The sequence below is a fragment of the Gordionus sp. m RMFG-2023 genome, chromosome 1, assembly GCF_954871325.1.
Source record: "Gordionus sp. m RMFG-2023 chromosome 1, tfGorSpeb1-WG-v2, whole genome shotgun sequence".
In the NCBI taxonomy this organism is placed as follows: Eukaryota; Metazoa; Nematomorpha; class Gordioida; order Chordodea; family Parachordodidae; genus Gordionus; species Gordionus sp. m RMFG-2023.
In genome coordinates, this window is record NC_088775.1 from 69372990 (window position 1) to 69391590 (window position 18601).

General features: G+C 25.1%; 1 protein-coding gene across 1 annotated transcript; it reads left to right on the forward strand.

Moving 5' to 3' along the window:
• The first annotated feature begins 13552 nt into the window (after positions 1-13552).
• LOC135922035 (uncharacterized) lies at positions 13553-14633 on the forward strand. Its single transcript, XM_065456442.1, has 3 exons — positions 13553-13953; positions 14002-14356; positions 14399-14633. The coding sequence occupies exons 1-3, from the start codon at positions 13816-13818 to the stop codon at positions 14518-14520; spliced, it is 615 nt and encodes a 204-aa protein (XP_065312514.1). The 5' UTR covers positions 13553-13815; the 3' UTR covers positions 14521-14633.
• The last annotated feature ends 3968 nt before the right edge of the window (positions 14634-18601 follow it).

The window sequence follows — 18601 nt, forward strand, 5'->3', positions numbered from 1 at the left end:
ATCATGCTATCCTACTCGTTTTAGACTTAACTAAAGAACATACACTAAAAAAAATTTATCTTTAAAATTATTACAATGATAGAAAAAATATTTTACAGAATAATTAAGATATTAACCACTTCAAAATATAGCCTAAAATATTTTATCAATAAATTTAAGTTTTTATTGGTATGTTAGCTGTAAAATTTATATTGTGCAAAATGGGTATCCCGTCTTTGCAGAGAATCTTTTATAGAGAATGCAAATATAGAGAAACTTTTATAGAGAAAACAAGTGTAGAGAATGTCGTTTATAATGAATATCGTTTATAGAAAAATGATTTTATAGAGAATTTATTTTATAGAGAAACTTTTAAAGAGAAAACAATTATAGAGAATGTCGTTTATAGAGAATCTCATTTATAGAGAATCTCATTTATAGAGAATGATTTTGTAGAGAATCTCGTTTATAGAGAATGATTTTATAGAGAATTTATTTTATAGAGAAACTTTTAAAGAGAAAACAATTATAGAGAATGTCGTTTATAGAGAATCTCATTTATAGAGAATGATTTTGTAGAGAATCTCGTTTATAGAGAATGATTTTATAGAGAATTTATTTTATAGAGAAACTTTTAAAGAAAAAACAATTATAGAGAATGTCGTTTATAGAGAATCTCATATATAGAGAATGATTTTGTAGAGAATCTCGTTTATAGAGAATGATTTTATAGAGAATTTATTTTATAGAGAAACTTTTAAAGAAAAAACAATTATAGAGAATGTCGTTTATAGAGAATGATTTTGTAGAGAATCTCGTTTATAGAGAATGATTTTATAGAGAATTTATTTTATAGAGTAACTTTTAAAGAAAAAACAATTATAGAGAATGTCGTTTATAGAGAATCTCATTTATAGAGAATGATTTTGTAGAGACTCTCATTTATAGAGAATGATTTTATAGAGAATTTATTTTATACTTTTAAAGAGAAAACAATTATAAAGAATGTCGTTTATAGAGAATCTCATTTAGAGAGAATGATTTTATATAGAATGTCGTTTCTAGAGAATAATTTTATAGAGAATATTTTACAGAGAATTGTTTTAGAGAGAATTATTTTGTAGAGAAGGATTTTATAGAGAATAAATATTGAAGAATTTTATAGAGAATGATTTTATAGAAAATGAATTTATTATTTTAGAAATAAATTTTCTCAAAAAAAAACAAGCCAGATGCCGTCATATAAATTATCGGAACCCTTGAATAAAAAAAGGGAAAAAATAATCTTAAAAAAATTCGCGTTCCTGATTTGTATTGCTTATGAATAATTATGATAATATTTTTGAGTTTCCTGTGGTTATTTTTTTTAAAATACGCTGAACAATTAGAAGTAGTAATACTAAAATTATGAAAATGTTTCCTTCTTTATCAGTTTCTATTAGTGCTTTGCTTTAACTAGTAGAGTAGCCATTTAAAAAAAATTATTAGCAACAAAGCCAGCCTTACGCCAATTGTTTTAGAAAATTTTGTCAATATTTAGTTGCTTTGTGCATTATAATCTGCTTGGCCCAGCCCCGATTTAAAAAAAATATATTATCTATTTTTAATTTGCTTAGATAATAATGGTGATTTAAAATATTTGGTTTTAAAATATATGGCCCAGCTCGAGTTTTTTAAAAAAAGCTTTTTTTGACCCGGCTTGTGTATTTAAAAAAATTAAAATACGGCCCGGGTTTAAGGTCGGGCCTGTAGGTCTCTGATTTATAGTGCGCTTTTATAATTTCCCTAATAAATCTGATTTTACCAATTCCGAAGAGAATCTACCCTGGGAATTTCATACGATTGCGCCAAAATTTTTTTGTATTTAATAATTTTATTTTGTTGTATTTTTTCATTTTAAATCATAAATTGAGCGCGTTTTATTAAATTTTAAATCTGATTTTGCCGAAAATGCATTAGAATATGTGTAGAATACCCACCCTATAAATTTCAGAAGATCTTATATTGAACCTCTGAAGAAATTTTAATTTACATTAATCTGAAATTTATAAGTAGTGTTGTCTAAAAATCAGCTAAACATAATTTGGCTTAACCGAAAAATCGCCTAAAACTAATTATACAAAATGTAGGGACTGGGAGCTAGGCTAATCGCCCGTCAGCGTTACGCAACACTAAGCCTAGCCTTTATTAAAATTATTTTATATATTTATTATGTAACTATATATGACGGTAACCGAGCTCCTTAGCCGATGCCTAATTTTTGAATAATAAGTTTTCGCCTATTTTTATGCTAAGCCTAATTATGCTTAGCAGATTTTTTAACCTAAAAACTTGGCTAACCGTTTTGGAATTGCCTAAAATTAACCGATTGCGCAACATTAAGGGTGGGTATTCTACACTTCAGGTGCATTTCTGGCAAAATCAGATTTTTAAATTTAAAAAACGTACTCAATTAATGATTTTAAATGCAAATAACAACAAAAAATAATACCCATCAAACTATCGCCTTACCAAAATTAAGTTTAGTTAAAAGATAACTAGAGTACTGTCTAATATTCACAGGGTAGACAGGGAAGATTAGGGGCTGGTTTGATCAATTTCTCGAAATAATCATAGGTCCGAAAATAATTGTATCTGAATTTACAAAATACAAAATGATAGTTCAAACCCTTACCTAAAATTTATACATTAACAAAATTTAAAATAATACACTTTTAAATTGATTTTAGTAAAATGAAAATTTCTTATTATAAGCCTAAATTCCTTAGCAGTGTAGAGAAAGATGAATTAAAAAGTTTAAAACGTTTTTTTATAGGTTTTTTGCACTTGTTAAACATTCCGAAGATCAGACTTTTAATATTTATAAGAAATTTTTTATTTACATATAGGGATTATATTTATTGATACCAATTTTTTTAAATATGGTTGGTTCACAGACAAACTTGTATTTCATCATATGATTATAATAAGAAGCTTTGTATCATGATATACACTGATTTCCATAGCATTTTAATGTCTTTTTTAGAAAATATCGAAGCTTGATATTTGCAGCAGATTGCACAATATTTTACTAACTCTTTTACACTTAGAAGTTATTTCAAATACCTAATTATCAAAAGATTTTTCATCATATATTATAATACTACCCCCTTCTTCCCCCACTCCCCTCATTTTCTATACCACATAAAAATTAGAACAACAGAATTCCAAATACAAACTACCCATTTTAATTTAATGCCAATCTTGAGTTATAACCCCTTCCCCTGTGGTAAAAGGTTCTGTTTAACATTGTTTGAATGATTAAGCGTCTTTTTATTATTGGTAGTCGGTCTATAGATCTGGTTATAAGCAAGTATAATTATCATTTATATAATTCTTCGTATTACTGGGGCTAATTATTTATTCAAACTTTTTTGGAAGGGGGGGGGGTGTTTCTTAATAAAAAAAATTTCATGATTAAAGCAATATTTTTATTTTCCAGCATAACATATGGATTTTCATTATCTACGCTTCCTGCGACAGATATCTTACTTTTCTTATATATTTTTTATAGAACCTTGCTTTCTACTGTTAAAAGTGGAATCATAAATGATAAGTTCGCTTCAGCTTGTTTAATTAAATTAATATCCGTCAATGCTTGCTTTTAAAACTTTTTATAAATCTTTCTAAACCTCTTTTAGTCTTGAAGAATACACATTTAAAAAAATATGAAGGCATAGATGATGCAAAAAAGAGATATTTTCCACCTTTCGATTTTTTAGGGTTGTATCTACTCCTTGAAGTACAACTCACAAAGTAAATATTTTATTCCATTAAATTTTCTCATCTTCAGCGATGATAGTAACGTCCAATCACTATTATCGCCACTCTAATAAAATTTATGACATTCATCAGATTAATAAAATATAGCAACTGAACTGAAATGGAATATACTATAATTTGTGTTAAAAATAGCTAAGTTATTTTTAATAATATATGAGGCATGTTCAATTCATTCAATTTTAGCTCTATATATTTCTATATCCATTTTTATACAATTTTGTCTTTGATCACATAATTAGAAAAAAGACTCGTCAGGAAGCAAGAACTTAGCAAGAATCAATTAAGGAAATCAATAATCTATTTTTTCCCCAATTCCTGAATTACAATAGTGGCAATTTCATCATCAGAGATTACACGAATTAAGTACTGAGATGGATAGCAATTCAATTCGACAATCTACCTATGATGCCGAATATTGTTTCATGTCTTGTTGTGATAAGCTTTGCCCTTGTCTTTTTGATTAAACAATAAGAGAACTTTATACAAATTTATTATCAAAAAATGCTTATCAAGTCCATACTAAACCCCTCACTAATTAAAGCATGCTTTGTCAAAGATTAATATAAATCCGAGGTCTAATTATCTGTTTGGCTCAATGTTTTAAATAAAAAAATTTTTCTTAGTGCCTTGCAAATTTTATTTATTTCGGCCAAAGCTCCATCCAAAATCTTTATTTTTAGGAGCCTAGCCATAATTTAAAATTTTAGGCCTGAGCCTGTCCTGTCCCAAATTTAATTGAAAAATATAACTAAACGCATATTTAAACAATCAATTAATATAAAAATTTAATTCCTATACCCTAATCTTTAGAGAAATCTATTTTATTGCTTAGAATCTTTTTTATATTTTTTGAGTTAAAAAAATCAAAAGCCTTAACCCTATTTTTAAAAAAAATAGACCCAAGCCCGACTTTAACTTAATTTCCAGGTTCAACTAAGTCTGTGGTCGATAAATATAAAATTGTAGTTTTCATCAAACTCCATTCCCGATATCGCAATTGATGTAATTCATTTAAGATAATGCATTCGCGACATGAATTCGCGACATTGAATTCGCCATAATACATTTGCGATAATGCATTTGCTATAATATTTTCGCTGTATTGTACTCGGTATAATGCATTCGCGGTAATGCGTTCGCTATAATATACTCGCGATAATGCATTCGCTATAATATCTTATATAGAAACCTTCAATTGACGGTTTTGATTTTTTAGGTAAGACAAAATTATGGTGCTTCTATTAAATCAAAAATATTGGTTGTGGAACCCCAAATAGAGATCGGCACTTTTCGACACTCAATATATTAAAGCCATCGCATACATCTAAATGTGTATTATTAGTTAATGAATTCTTAGTTATCTATATTAAAAAGATTTATGAATAAAATTTGTATAATAAAATAGAAAGAAAATTATATTTAGAAACGTGTTCTTAAAACCCAGAGCCCAAACAACTGGTTAAAACCGTTTCTTAATTAAAATTAGAATCAAGATTCTCGTCCGTCATATTATATCCATATGGGTAAAGTTAAGAACCCTTCTATAGGCTAATTTAGGTAGCTGGCATATAAATGCAATTAAAAATTTTAAAAATGGTTGGTTCAGTTTAGATTCTCTTTAATAACAGTTAATACATATTTAACAAATCGTTTCAGGTTTTGTTTAGCTGAGTTAATAATCAAGCTAAACCTTGATATGAACTAAAAAATTTTTAAAAAAATCATTGTTGAAACAAATAATCGAAAAAATACAACAAATAAACTGAATTGTTTTATTAAAATGTTAATTTTGATATATTTTTCAAATCCCGCATAAATATTTTGAACTCTATAATTGTCCCATATATAATATTCTCTATAAAATCAAGATCTAGAAAATAATTTTCTATAAAATAATTCTCTACAATGTAATTCTCTACAAAATAATTCTCTACAATGTAATTCTCTAAAAAATAATTCTCTATAAAAGTAATTCTCTTTAAAATCATTCTCTATAAACAACATTCTCTATAAAATCATTCTCTTTGAAGTCATTCTCTATTAAGGACCTTCTCTATAAAATAATTCTCTTTGAAATCATTCTATATAATCGATATTCTCTATAAAACCATTCTCTATAAACGGCATTCTCTATAAAATCATTCTCTATAAATTAATTCTCTATAAAAATTATTCTTTATATAAAACATTCTCTATAAAACATTCTCTATAAACTACATTCTCTATAAAACAATTCTCTATAAATGCATTCTCTATAATTGTTTTTTTCTATAAATGTTTCTCTATAAAATACATTCTCTATAATGGTTTCTCTATAAAGACGTGGAACCTGCAAAATGCAGGGTTTTAAAATGTTATAATTTTAAAACGTTTTACAAGCATGTCAACATCAAGTTTAAAATTTCTGTTTTCCTTGAAAAGCATTTAAGAGGGTTTAGTTTATCTTTCTTTCCACATTTAAATTTTTTTAACCAAGTCCACCCGACCTAATAGAAGGATAAAATAATCCCATCCTAAAGGTGATTAGTATATATAAATCCTAGTTTTCCTTGCTTATATAGATATAAAACATTCCGATTTATTCAGGTATATTATAGTAATTATCAGAGACCTGCAGGCCCGGCCCTAAACCCGGCCCCGGGCCGTATTTTAAATTTTTTAAATATACCCGGGCCGGGCCTAAAAAATTTTTTTTTAAACATATCCGGGCCGGGCCTAAAAAATTTTTTTTTAAATATATCCGGGCCGGGCCTAAGATTGTTAAACCAGGGCCGGGCCGGGCCGGACCTTAATATTTTTTATAAAAATTTTTACATTATGTACGAGTTAATTGTTATAAAATTATATTATATTATAGTTATGATTAATATAATATTGGGTGATGGTTAACACTACCTAACACCCACAGATCGATCTAATTATTAATTTCCTGCAAATTTATTCAAAGTATTAATATATTTTTTTATAATTCATATCTAAATTTTTACAACATATTTTACCAAAACAATCAAATAAAATATCTTAAATAAGCCCCAATATTTAAGTATTATTAATATATTTTTTTATAATTCATATCTAAATTTTTAGAATATACTTTACCAAAACAATCAAATAAAGGAATATCACTTCTTGAAGTTTGTAATACCTTTCAAAGCGAAAAAGGAGAAATAAAATTGATTTTACTTAATATAAAGCATTTTTTAATTGAAAAATTTGTTTTACACAATTATCATTTTATTTCTCTTTTTCTCTGTCCCAAATTCAAGCAATTACGTATGTTGTCAGGGACAGATCGCAAGATGACGGAAAACTATATAAAAGATTATATTAAATTACAAGAGGCTCAATGAAATACCAAAGACCTGTCAAATTACGACTGTTGTTAAACAAACTGAATCGTTTTATGACAAATGGGGCGATGGTAATTCTGGTAATATGTCAATACTCGATGATGAATATTATAATTAAATAAATAAAAAAATAGATGAAACATTGGATAATTTGTTAGAGTGGTGGGCGGCTCATCAAAGCGAATTTCCAATTTTAGCAAAATTGGCAATTTCTGCTTCAAGTGCAAGCTGTGAGCGGAATTTTTCCACTACTGGGAGAAATCTTGAAGAAAGAAGAAGTAATCTTCAACCTGAAAAGGTAGATATGCATCTCTTTCTTCATGATAATTTGTGAATTTTTAATATCTTTCTTGAGTATAGGGTTTCGTCAATCATGCTGATTTTTTACTTTGCAAACTGTCAAATATTTATTGCATTTATTATATTTACCTTGAGTCATGAAAGTTTTTAATCCAACATTTTTCATTATTTTTTTTTACAATATTATATAATACAATTAGCTTCTTTTGTTAAAAATTTATATTATAAAATAAATTATATTAATATTGTCCAATTAGATTATATTTTCAAAATACTATTTATTATACATGCATTTTTTTAAATAGAGATTTATTTTTATTTTATAAATTAAATACAATATATTATATTCTCAAAATATTTTCCATTTTTATAAATTAAATATTAGTTTTATTTTTTTTAAATGCAATATAAAATATAGTATATGCTCAAAATATCCATTTTTATAAATAACAGTTTAATAATTTTTATAAATTCAATATAATATTCTCAAAATATTAGCTTTTTACATGTATTTTTTAAATAATAAGCGATAATACTCGCTGAAAAATATGGTAAAATACCTCATAGGTGAATTTTTGTATATACCAGGTCGAATATAATTTTAAAAATTCCGAGCCGGGCCTGAAATTTTTAAATCCGGGCCGGGCCGTGCAAATGGTACCTCTGCAGGTCTCTGGTAATTATATTATATATGTGTGTAAATGCAATAAAAAATAAAACTTTCAGTGTTGAGCATGTGCACTGGCTTTATAATTATGTTGGATTAAAAAAATACCTTTTATTTTAGATACTTAAAAGGTTTTGCATAGTGTTTGCAACAATCCGGTCCCGTCCGGTCCCTTTTTCTAGAATAAGACCGAACCGATGGACCGTTCAAATGAGACCGGATCGTGGGACCATTGGTCCGATCCAGTCCGGTCGGTGCGGTCCTATCTAATTTTTTTTATTAAGCTACAAAAGTTTATTTAGCATTAAATTTATTTCAATATTTTTAATTATATCAAAATCATTTTTATTATATTATACAATACATGCCTTATATAAAGAATATTAAAATACAAATTTATTTCTGTTGAAAGTGAGTCTTTTGGGACCTAAAAATAAAAATAGAAAACAAATATATATATAAAAAAAGAAATTAATAATAATTAGGAATCACGAAATCATGAAATCAATTTAATTCTTTATTCAAAATTATAACATTATCAAATTAACAAAATTAGAAAAGTAAAAATAATAAAAAAGATTAATAAAAATAAAATACAAAAAAGTTAATAATTATAAAAGATGCTCGCGAATGGTAAAAATTGGAGTTTTTATACTCTTTTCCATCTTCTTTATAACTAATATTCATAACTTAAATTATTTTCAGTTCTCACTATTTAAATATAATATTTTTATCACGGGTTATAATAATAAATCCAAAAGAACTCTTTATGCAAATTAAATATAAAGTACAAATTTAACGAATCCAAAATTTATTTACATATTACAACAATTTCAATTTGATTTACATAATTAATTAGTTATACATATGTCGTATTGGGATATGGAATCTCCTGGGATTCGGAATCCCAAATTGGGGATTCGAGATCTTGAATCCCCACGTTTTTTTTGGAATATTTTTATTATATTTTTTATTAAATATTTTAGCTTTATATAAAAATTTTAATATTTGGAGAATTTCTTAAGAATTTGATAAAATCTTTCTTTTCTTTCTTTCTTATTACTTTAAGTGATCTTTCTTTCATTACTTTCCTAAAATTTTTTATTTTAATATTTGGAGAATTTCTTATGAATTTAATAATCATCTGTATACATTTTAATACAATATTTCAATTTAATGAATAAAATTGACTCGTTTATTACTATATTTCGATATTTTTATTTTGTATAAATTTCAATAATATATTTCAATTTATTTCGAATTAACCCTTCCCAACAAAGGTTAAAAAAATCACTTAAACTTTAAAGATGGGGTCTATTTTACACCTAATAAATACAAAATTTAAGATTTTATGCTAATTTTCCTAAAATTGCTTAGATTTTAAGACTATATTTCAATTTAATGAATAAAATTGACTCATTTAATACTATATTTCGATATAATAAAAATATGCTTCTTTATTTTAAAAAATTATCACCAAATAATACTATATTAATTTAAAATAACATAAAAAAAAACATTAAAAAAAAACATAAAAAAAATAACATAAAAAAATAACAAAAAAAATAATATACCCAATGACATTAATAATATAGACTGCCGATTAATGTATTTGAAGTGGCAAAAATTGAATTGAGTAGCGGCCATATTGTGTTTGGATCTTTTATGTAAGAAACATGATAATTTCATAAATTTCAGGTTTATTTTTATTATATATTATATATAAAATCTTATTTTTTTACTAGATGAATAAAAAATATTTTATAAACATTAGCAGTTTATTACTTAATGAATATCTTTAATATTTTATATAGACTAATCAATATAAAATAAAATCTGCATAGTAATAAGAATATAGTTTAAAATTTTGTCATTTCTAGAGAAGTAAGGATCTTATTGTTTTCTTTAATACCTCATGAATATCTTTAAGATTTTTCAAATATATATCTTATCAAGTTAGAATGAATATTTTTTATAAGAATTAATTTAATATTTTATATTTATAAATTCAATAACAAAAATCAAAGTGAGGAAAGATATATTATGATTTAAAATTTATTATAAAATTTAATATATTTTTTATATTTTAAGAAAATGATAAGATATTGTAGTGCATATGGCTGTAACCAAAAATATTGTTCAGGAAGCTAAATTTCCTTTCATAAGTATGATATCTCAAATTAAATATTCAGAATTAAATCTAAAGATGCAGCTTATATTAATAACGTATTTTTTCTTGTAAAAATTATTATGCCAGATTTGCTATGAAAATATTTAACATGTGATTTGGAATTTTAGAAATTACTCCAAAAACAGAATATATATGATTTTATTAATAAATATTTTGAATTATATAAAAAACAAATTTGATATAATTTCTTTTGTATTATTTTTTTTAGCAAATAAAAAGAGGTTATAATTTATAAGGCTTTTTATATATTTATTTAAATTTAATTCACTAAAGTACAAAAATCAATAATGAATATGTATATTGTGAAAAATAAAATAATCTTATAAATTTTTACAATAATAAATACAAATAATATATATATGTTATATTTACTTCTAATAAAATAAATGTATTATTATAACTAAAAGTATATGGTATAAAGTGTAGTTTTTTTCTTACAAATAATCACCATAATTTTTCCTTGACCTATAAATATTTAAGTTAAATAACATATTTTTATAATACTTGATTTATGCCCTTGAAAAAGTACAGATCTGTTAAATTTTTGCCTAAAATCTAATTTTTGATTACATTAGGCAATAATCCAAACAGTATAACCATAAATGCTCTAAAAATGTTTTTTATTCATCTAGTAAAAAAAATAAGATTATAAATATAATATATAATAAAAATAAACCTAAAATTTATGAAATTATCATATGTTTTTTACGTATAAGCTCCAAACACAAAATGGCTGCTACTCAATTCAATTTTTGCCACTCTAAATTTGATTTTAGCATTACGATCGGCAGTCTATAGTATTAATGTCATTGAATATACCCGACTTAAGCAATAACCCATATTTTAATTTTTCTTTCTTTCTTATTACTTTCCTAAAATTTTTGAAAAAAAATATTCAAAAAAACAACAAAAAAAAATTGAAAAAACGAAAAAAAACAACACCAATTTTTTTTAAAATCTAGCTATTTTTTTTATATAATATAAATAAACTTAAACTCTATTCATTTTTTTTCATCGTTTTTAAAAATTATTAAATTATATTTTTTTAAATATTCCGGATCTCCCTAATGGGCTAAGCAAATCTAATTAAAAATAAACTTAGTACTCTATTCATAAACTAAATAATATAATTTTCAAAAAGGATATAATTAAAAGGCTAAATAAGGGATTCAAATTAAAGCAAGATTGACATTTTTGTTTTTGTAAGTTTATATAAAATCAATCACTTGATAAACCCTGATATTTTTTAAAATTCTATATTTTGAAAAATTTGCTAAGTCTATTTTTATAACACTTATTTTTTATGGATATACAATCTAAGTTTTATATGATCAGATTAGCTTCTGCTTACAGTTATTCCACACATAGCCCTTACAAAAACAAATTTCCAAACTTTTTAAATCGTCTAAAATTAATTAAAAACAGATAGGATGTACACCATAAACTAGGTTTTGAAGATGATTTTTGAATACTTTTTATCAGGGTTGGCAATTCGGTCAATTGACCGGAGGAGTATTCCAAAGTATTTTAAGTGATAAAATTTTCAAAAGTATAAACGGCATGTTTAATAGTTATTTATGTGGAAAGCAGTAATTTCTATAAGAAACAATCAATTCCCACCTAAAGTTAGTGGAATAAACTTTGCCCACCATGCCCATTAAGACTAATAATTACTAGTTATACTTTTTCTTTAGAAAGAAATATGTCGATTTGGGATATTCTTAGGAAAACAGAAATCGATTGAAGATTTCGACATCGGGAAAGATGGAGAGGATTTAATACCTTTGTCTAGATATTTTTTTGGAAAAATGTTTACCCCCACCCTCTCATGATTCAAACCACCAGAAGACATAGATTATAGTTAAAATTGAAGGAAAATGAAAGAAAAATGTTAACAACTCTACGTTGATTATTTTCGCTTTAAAATGTTAACTCTAAAGTTTGACTAAAAAATGGTCGTTTAAATCTGTACTTTCTCACTCTTAAACATTTTTAAAAGATTAATTATAAAATTGAAAAGATATAATAGAAAAGGAAAGAATTTTAAAATCCCCCCCCCCTTTTTTTATAAAAAAAAATACATATTCATAGTTAGCTAAAAATTATCGCCTAGCGACATTTTATCACACGAAACTTTATCATGACGACACTTTATCACGATGACACTTTATCACTCAGTCATTTGATAACGCGACACTTTATCACGCGACATTTTATCATGATATACTTAAAACTTAATTTATTATAATTGAAAAGTTAAATTTTGATAATATCTCATTTTTTGACTTTCATCATGATATACTTAAAACTTAATTTTATATATTTGTAAAGTTAAATTTTGATAATATCTCATTTTTTGACTTTCATCATGATATACTTAAAACTTAATTTTATATATTTGAAAAGTTAAATTTTGATAATATCTTATTTTTTGACTTTTCCGTCTAAATTCCAATATTTAAAAAATTTAAATTAATTTTTTATGTTAACGCGACACTTTATCATGATATACTAAAAACTTAATTTAATATATTTGAAAAAATAAAATTTTGATAATATCTCATTTTTTGACTTTTCCGTCTAAATTTCAATATTTAAAAAATTTAAATTATTTTTTTTTGTATTTTTTTTATTGAGAAAAGCTCATATTTTAATTTACATAAATATAATTTTTTTAAACTTAATTATCATCTTATATAGGGAAACAGGAGACATAAGCAATAATTTTCTATTTATACTTTTTATTAATAAGTAACTATAAATCAATAAAACACCACACTTAAATTAATGCTTTTATCTATTGATATTTTTTAAGCTAGTCGTTTTTTCACAAAGATTTATAATTTTTACAAATTAAGGTTTTGTATTTACACATAAATATAATAATATTTTTTTTTCTATATATACCTCAATTTTCTATATTATTATATATTAAAGAATATTTTTTTTATTAATTATAATGTTTGAATTAGGATTTACATCGAAAAATAAACCTACCCTTTTATATCAAAATTACGAATATACTAAATTTAGGACAAATAAAAATGAAACAATATGCTGGAGATGCGCCAAATATAAATCTCTAAAATGCCATTCTTTTATTACAACAAAATTGAATGATATCTTAAAAGGTCCCCTTGATCATACTCATGAGGGTAACATTTCAAATTCTTATGCCCGAAAAGCAATATCAGAAATGAAATCCAAATTAAGTGAATATTCTAGTCCTTCTTTGGTCCATGCAACAACATTGTTAAATTATGATAATAATACCTTGATGGTTATGCCAAATAAGTCTGCCCTTTATCGATCCTTACAAAGGCATAAAAAATCGATCTCTACCATTATATTGCCTCCTATCCCTAAGGATCTCACTTTCTTATATCCGGAATGTTACAGGGATATTCTCAAATACGATTCTGGGCCAGATGGTAATTTAAGATTTATAATGTTGAGCCCGGTCGAACTACTCGAAGGATTATCAAGATCGGATATATGGATATGTGATGGTACCTTTAAAATTGTACCTGAAATATTCTTCCAACTTTATACCATCCACTTTCAAATTGCACCGCGCGAATCCTGTTGGTATATATTGCTTATTACCAAATAAAACGGCGCATACATATGCAAGGATGATAAAAGTAATCATATTATATATTTTAAGAGATGTAATTTAAATTTTATTATAGGAGCTGAAACAATTACTACCAGGGGCGCATCCGAGGAAAATATTGGTGGATTTCGAACAGGCACCGATAAATGCGTTTAGAGCTGGGTATCCACTCGCAGATATCCTTGGATGTTATTTTCATCTAAAACAGAGCGTTAATAGAAAAATAAACGATTTGGGATTAAAAGAGATGTATGAGTCGAATGACGACTTTCGATTATATAGTAGGTGTTTATCGGCTCTTGCATATGTCCCAGAGGATGATGTTGGAAACTCATTTGATACTTTGGCAGAAATATTTGGTGAATTGAATGGCTCATCTGAGCTAATTTCCTACTTTGAGAAGACCTATATCCGAGGACGTAGAAATCCCAGTAAAAATATATTTTTTTTATTATAAATTTATATTTTTATAGGGCAACGAAATAACTTTGCAGCGCCTTTATATAATGTAAGACTATGGAATAAACACAATTCCACGTTAGAAGGTGTCGCCCGAACACAACACCGTACTTATCAAAGAAATATGAAGATATAAAAAGACGAATTCAGATTTGTGTTTCAAATTACGGATTGTCGGATTCTTTAATATTTTTAAAAGCTATTGCCCATATTTCGTGCAATTAAATATATTATAAATAATTTATATTTTTTACTCGTGATATATTGATTTATAGTTACTTATTAATAAAAAGTATAAATAGAAAATTATTGTTTGTCTCCTGTTTCCCTATATAAGATGATAATTAAGTTAAAAAAAATTATATTTATGTAAATTAAAATATGAGTTTTTCTCAATAAAAAAAATTAATTTAAATTTTTTAAATATTGAAATTTAGACGGAAAAGTCAAAAAATGAGATATTATCAAAATTTTATTTTTCAAATATATTAAATTAAGTTTTAAGTATATCATAATAAAGTGTCGCATTAACATAAAAAATTAATTTAAATTTTTTAAATATTGGAATTTAGACGGAAAAGTCAAAAAATGAGATATTATCAAAATTTAATTTTTTCAAATATATTAAATTAAGTTTTAAGTATATCATGATAAAGTGTGGCGTTAACAAAATAAAATTAATTTAAATTTTTTAAATATTGAAATTTAGAAGGAAAAGTCAAAAAATGAGATATTATCAAAATTTTATTTTTTCAAATATATTAAATTAAGTTTTAAGTATATCATGCATGATAAAGTGTCGCGTTAACATAAAAAATTAATTAAAATTTTTTAAATATTGGAATTTAGACGGAAAAGTCAAAAAATGAGATATTATCAAAATTTAATTTTTTCAAATATATAAAATTAAGTTTTAAGTATATCATGATGAAAGTCAAAAAATGAGATATTATTAAAATTTAACTTTTCAATTATATTAAATTAAGTTTTAAGTATATCATGATAAAATGTCGTGTGATAAAGTGTCGCATTATCAAATGACTGAGTGATAAAGTGTCGTCGTGATAAAGTGTCGTCGTGATAAAGTGTCGTCGTGATAAAGTGTCGTCGTGATAAAGTATCGTCATGATAAAGTGTCGTCGTGATAAAGTGTCGTCGTGATAAAGTGTCGTCGTGATAAAGTGTCGTCGTGATAAAGTGTCGTCGTGATAAAGTGTCGTCGTGATAAAGTGTCGCGTGATAAAGTGTCGCGTGATAAAGTGACTCCAAATCAAAATTATATATTTTATGTCTTTTTTTTTTATTTATTATTTTCATGAAATTGTATAAATATAAATTTTGGCCTTAACAAGTTAATACTAAAGAAAAATTTCCAAAATTTTTAAAAATTTGATTGATTTATAATTAAATAACTTTTATTTTATATATTTCAGATATTTTATTCTTTTATTTTTTACATTTTCAAATTTATTTTCATTTTTCTAAAAATAAAATAATTATATATAATTTTAGTTTAAAATTTTTTTTAATGCCTAAAATTTTTTTTACCTAAAACTGATAATGATTATAATATTTTTAAAACGATATTAAAAACTCCAAAATATAAATCTATTCTAAATATACCGGCAAAATTAAAATTTAAAGTTTTTTCTTATTTTTATTTAGAAAATGAGTCTTTATTTTGTAAAAAAATAAAAAAACCCATTATTATCATATCCAATATTCAAATATTAAAGGTCCACCATAATGACAATAATCATCCCGGTGTCAACACAACAATTAAAAATATAGAATCCGTATTTGCTTCAATTCCTCAAAAATTCTTTATAAAATATATCCAAAATTGTCCAATCTGCTCTATAAAAAAAATCTTCCAAAGGCGCCAGTTGGAAAACCTTTAGTAAGCCATTCCGTCTGGGGGCGGGTGGAAATAGATTTAATTGATATGTCATCTACACCAGATGGTATCTATAAATATATATTCCACCTTAAAGATCATTTGAGCAAGTTTACACGCGCTAGTGCTCTGCCGTCAAAAAAAGCGGAAGGAATTGTTAATATTTTAAGAAACTTATTTTATCAATTTGGGCCTCCAAAAATTTTGCAGAGTGACAATGATAGAGAATTTAAGAGTAATTTATTATTTATAAATATCTAATTAATTATTATTCTTAGATAACTTATTTGCAGAGATGATAAATACGGAGTTTCCATCCATAATGATTATTCATTCCAGGCCTAGGCACCCTGAGACAAACAGGCTCATCGAAAGAGAAAATTCTACCTTGGAAACGCGCATATCTGCGTATATGCTGGAAACTAAAAAAACTGACTGGGCCCACCAGCTTCACAAAATTGTTTCTAAAATAAATAACAATTATAGTAGAATCATTAAAAGCACACCTTACGAGGTATTTTACGCTTGTAACGATAACCAAGAAATAATCTCTACTTCAAATGAAATGGATTTAACATCATGTTCTGATAATGGTATTGTTTTTTATATTGATTACTTATTTTTTATCTCTTTCATATTTTAAAGATGAAGGATTCTCTAACACAAGGGCGGCCAATAGTAAAAAATAATGTTAGTTATTTTTAATTTCTTTTTAAAATTTAGTTTTTTTCGATTCTAACGAACCCTCGACATCAAATAATGGTATTAAAGATAAATTTTAATGCATAAATTGAATAATTTTTAAAAATATAAGATATGTGGATGATTGATACACCTTATCAGTTGCCAGACCATACATCTTCCGAATCCGATAGTACTTCTTCGATAATTGAAATTGGTGATATAAACATTATGTTTCCACTAATTATTTGTCTAAATTTTAGATGCTATAAAAGAGAAATATGCTCATAAGATTGATGTGGAGGACTCGATCGATAGCAATGGAAAAAATTACTCAAATATTTGTTAATAAAATTAATTAGATTTAACTATTATTGATCACATTCCTGGCAATTCTCTGCTCTTTGCCGAACCTACAGAATTAGGTAAGCTATAATTATAATTTCATTAAATTTATTCTACATGAAATGTTAGATATTAGACAATATAAAAATCTAAATACATATATTAAAGAAGAAGATTCAAAATAGCAGCGGTAAATTTACCAAAGTTTATATTTCTTAAATAAAATTGTTTAGATTTAGCATATATTGAACATGTTAGTGCAACTCGTCCAATCAAAGAGTATAACGTCTGGGTAAGATATAAAATAACAACATTTCCATTAATTATTTGTCCAAATTTTAGATACTATTGGCAGCAAAAGTTTATTTACCTGTGTATCAGAAGAGTCGGATTTAGATTTAACCATTATTGAGCCTTTTCATGCTCTTTTGCCTCAAGTTGAAGAAGATAAAATAATAGGTAAGATAGAAAAATGACATTTATCATATATTTATTAGATGTTAAAAATATTGTATTCTAATACATTTCCTTTTAATTTATTCACAAAAATCCAAAGTAGGACTGGGGTTAGTCGAACCGATTTTTACAAAATTGGCTATAGCTCCTAGTTTTTTATAGATAATATAAAAAATAATATATGATTAGATACCTAAAACTATATATAAAGGTGCTTTGTAAAAAAATTTAAGAATATAATATTTTTTTTTAAATTTTATTTTTTGTAAAAGTGAAAAAAGCCCCAATAGCGGGGTGAGGCGAACCACTTCAAGGGGCTTCCTAAACCATTGATTTTTTAAGGCCATAATAAATTGAAATGCATTTTTATTTATTAATAATGATGCGTATAGAATAATTTTATTGTTCAAAATAACATAATACTTATAAATTGAAGCTAATTATATATAAATATTTAAACATAATTTTGGTTAATAATAAATATTTTGGACATAAAAAAATAAGGATCTTAAAATAAAATTTTTAATAATTAAATATTTCAAAAGATTTTTTGTCTATAGATGTAAACTAATAAAAACTATATTAAGATAAAATTCCAACCTTCTGGTGTATTTAATTTTAAAATGAGATTAAGTGGTTTGCCAAACCACGGGGTTTACCTAACCCCAGTCTCCCCTATGCCATAAAATAATAAAAATTAACAAATTTCCATTTTAAAAGTAAGGTTTTCTAAAAATTAGGCTGAGTCGAGGGCGATCTTTTTTAATTTAAATAATCATTAATAGCTAAATTATTTTAATAATTAAATATTGATAGCGTATTAAGGAAATGGGTATCC

What these genes read in the sequence shown, in the direction of transcription:
- LOC135922035 (XM_065456442.1), top strand. Translation starts at nt 13,816, where the DNA reads ATGGTACCTTTAAAATTGTACCTGAAATATTCTTCCAACTTTATACCA. An exon ending in CATATGCAAGGATGATAAAA is followed by an intron (nt 13,954 to 14,001) that starts GTAATCATATTA and finishes ATTTTATTATAG; the next exon opens with GAGCTGAAACAATTACTACC. An exon ending in CCGAGGACGTAGAAATCCCA is followed by an intron (nt 14,357 to 14,398) that starts GTAAAAATATAT and finishes ATATTTTTATAG; the next exon opens with GGCAACGAAATAACTTTGCA.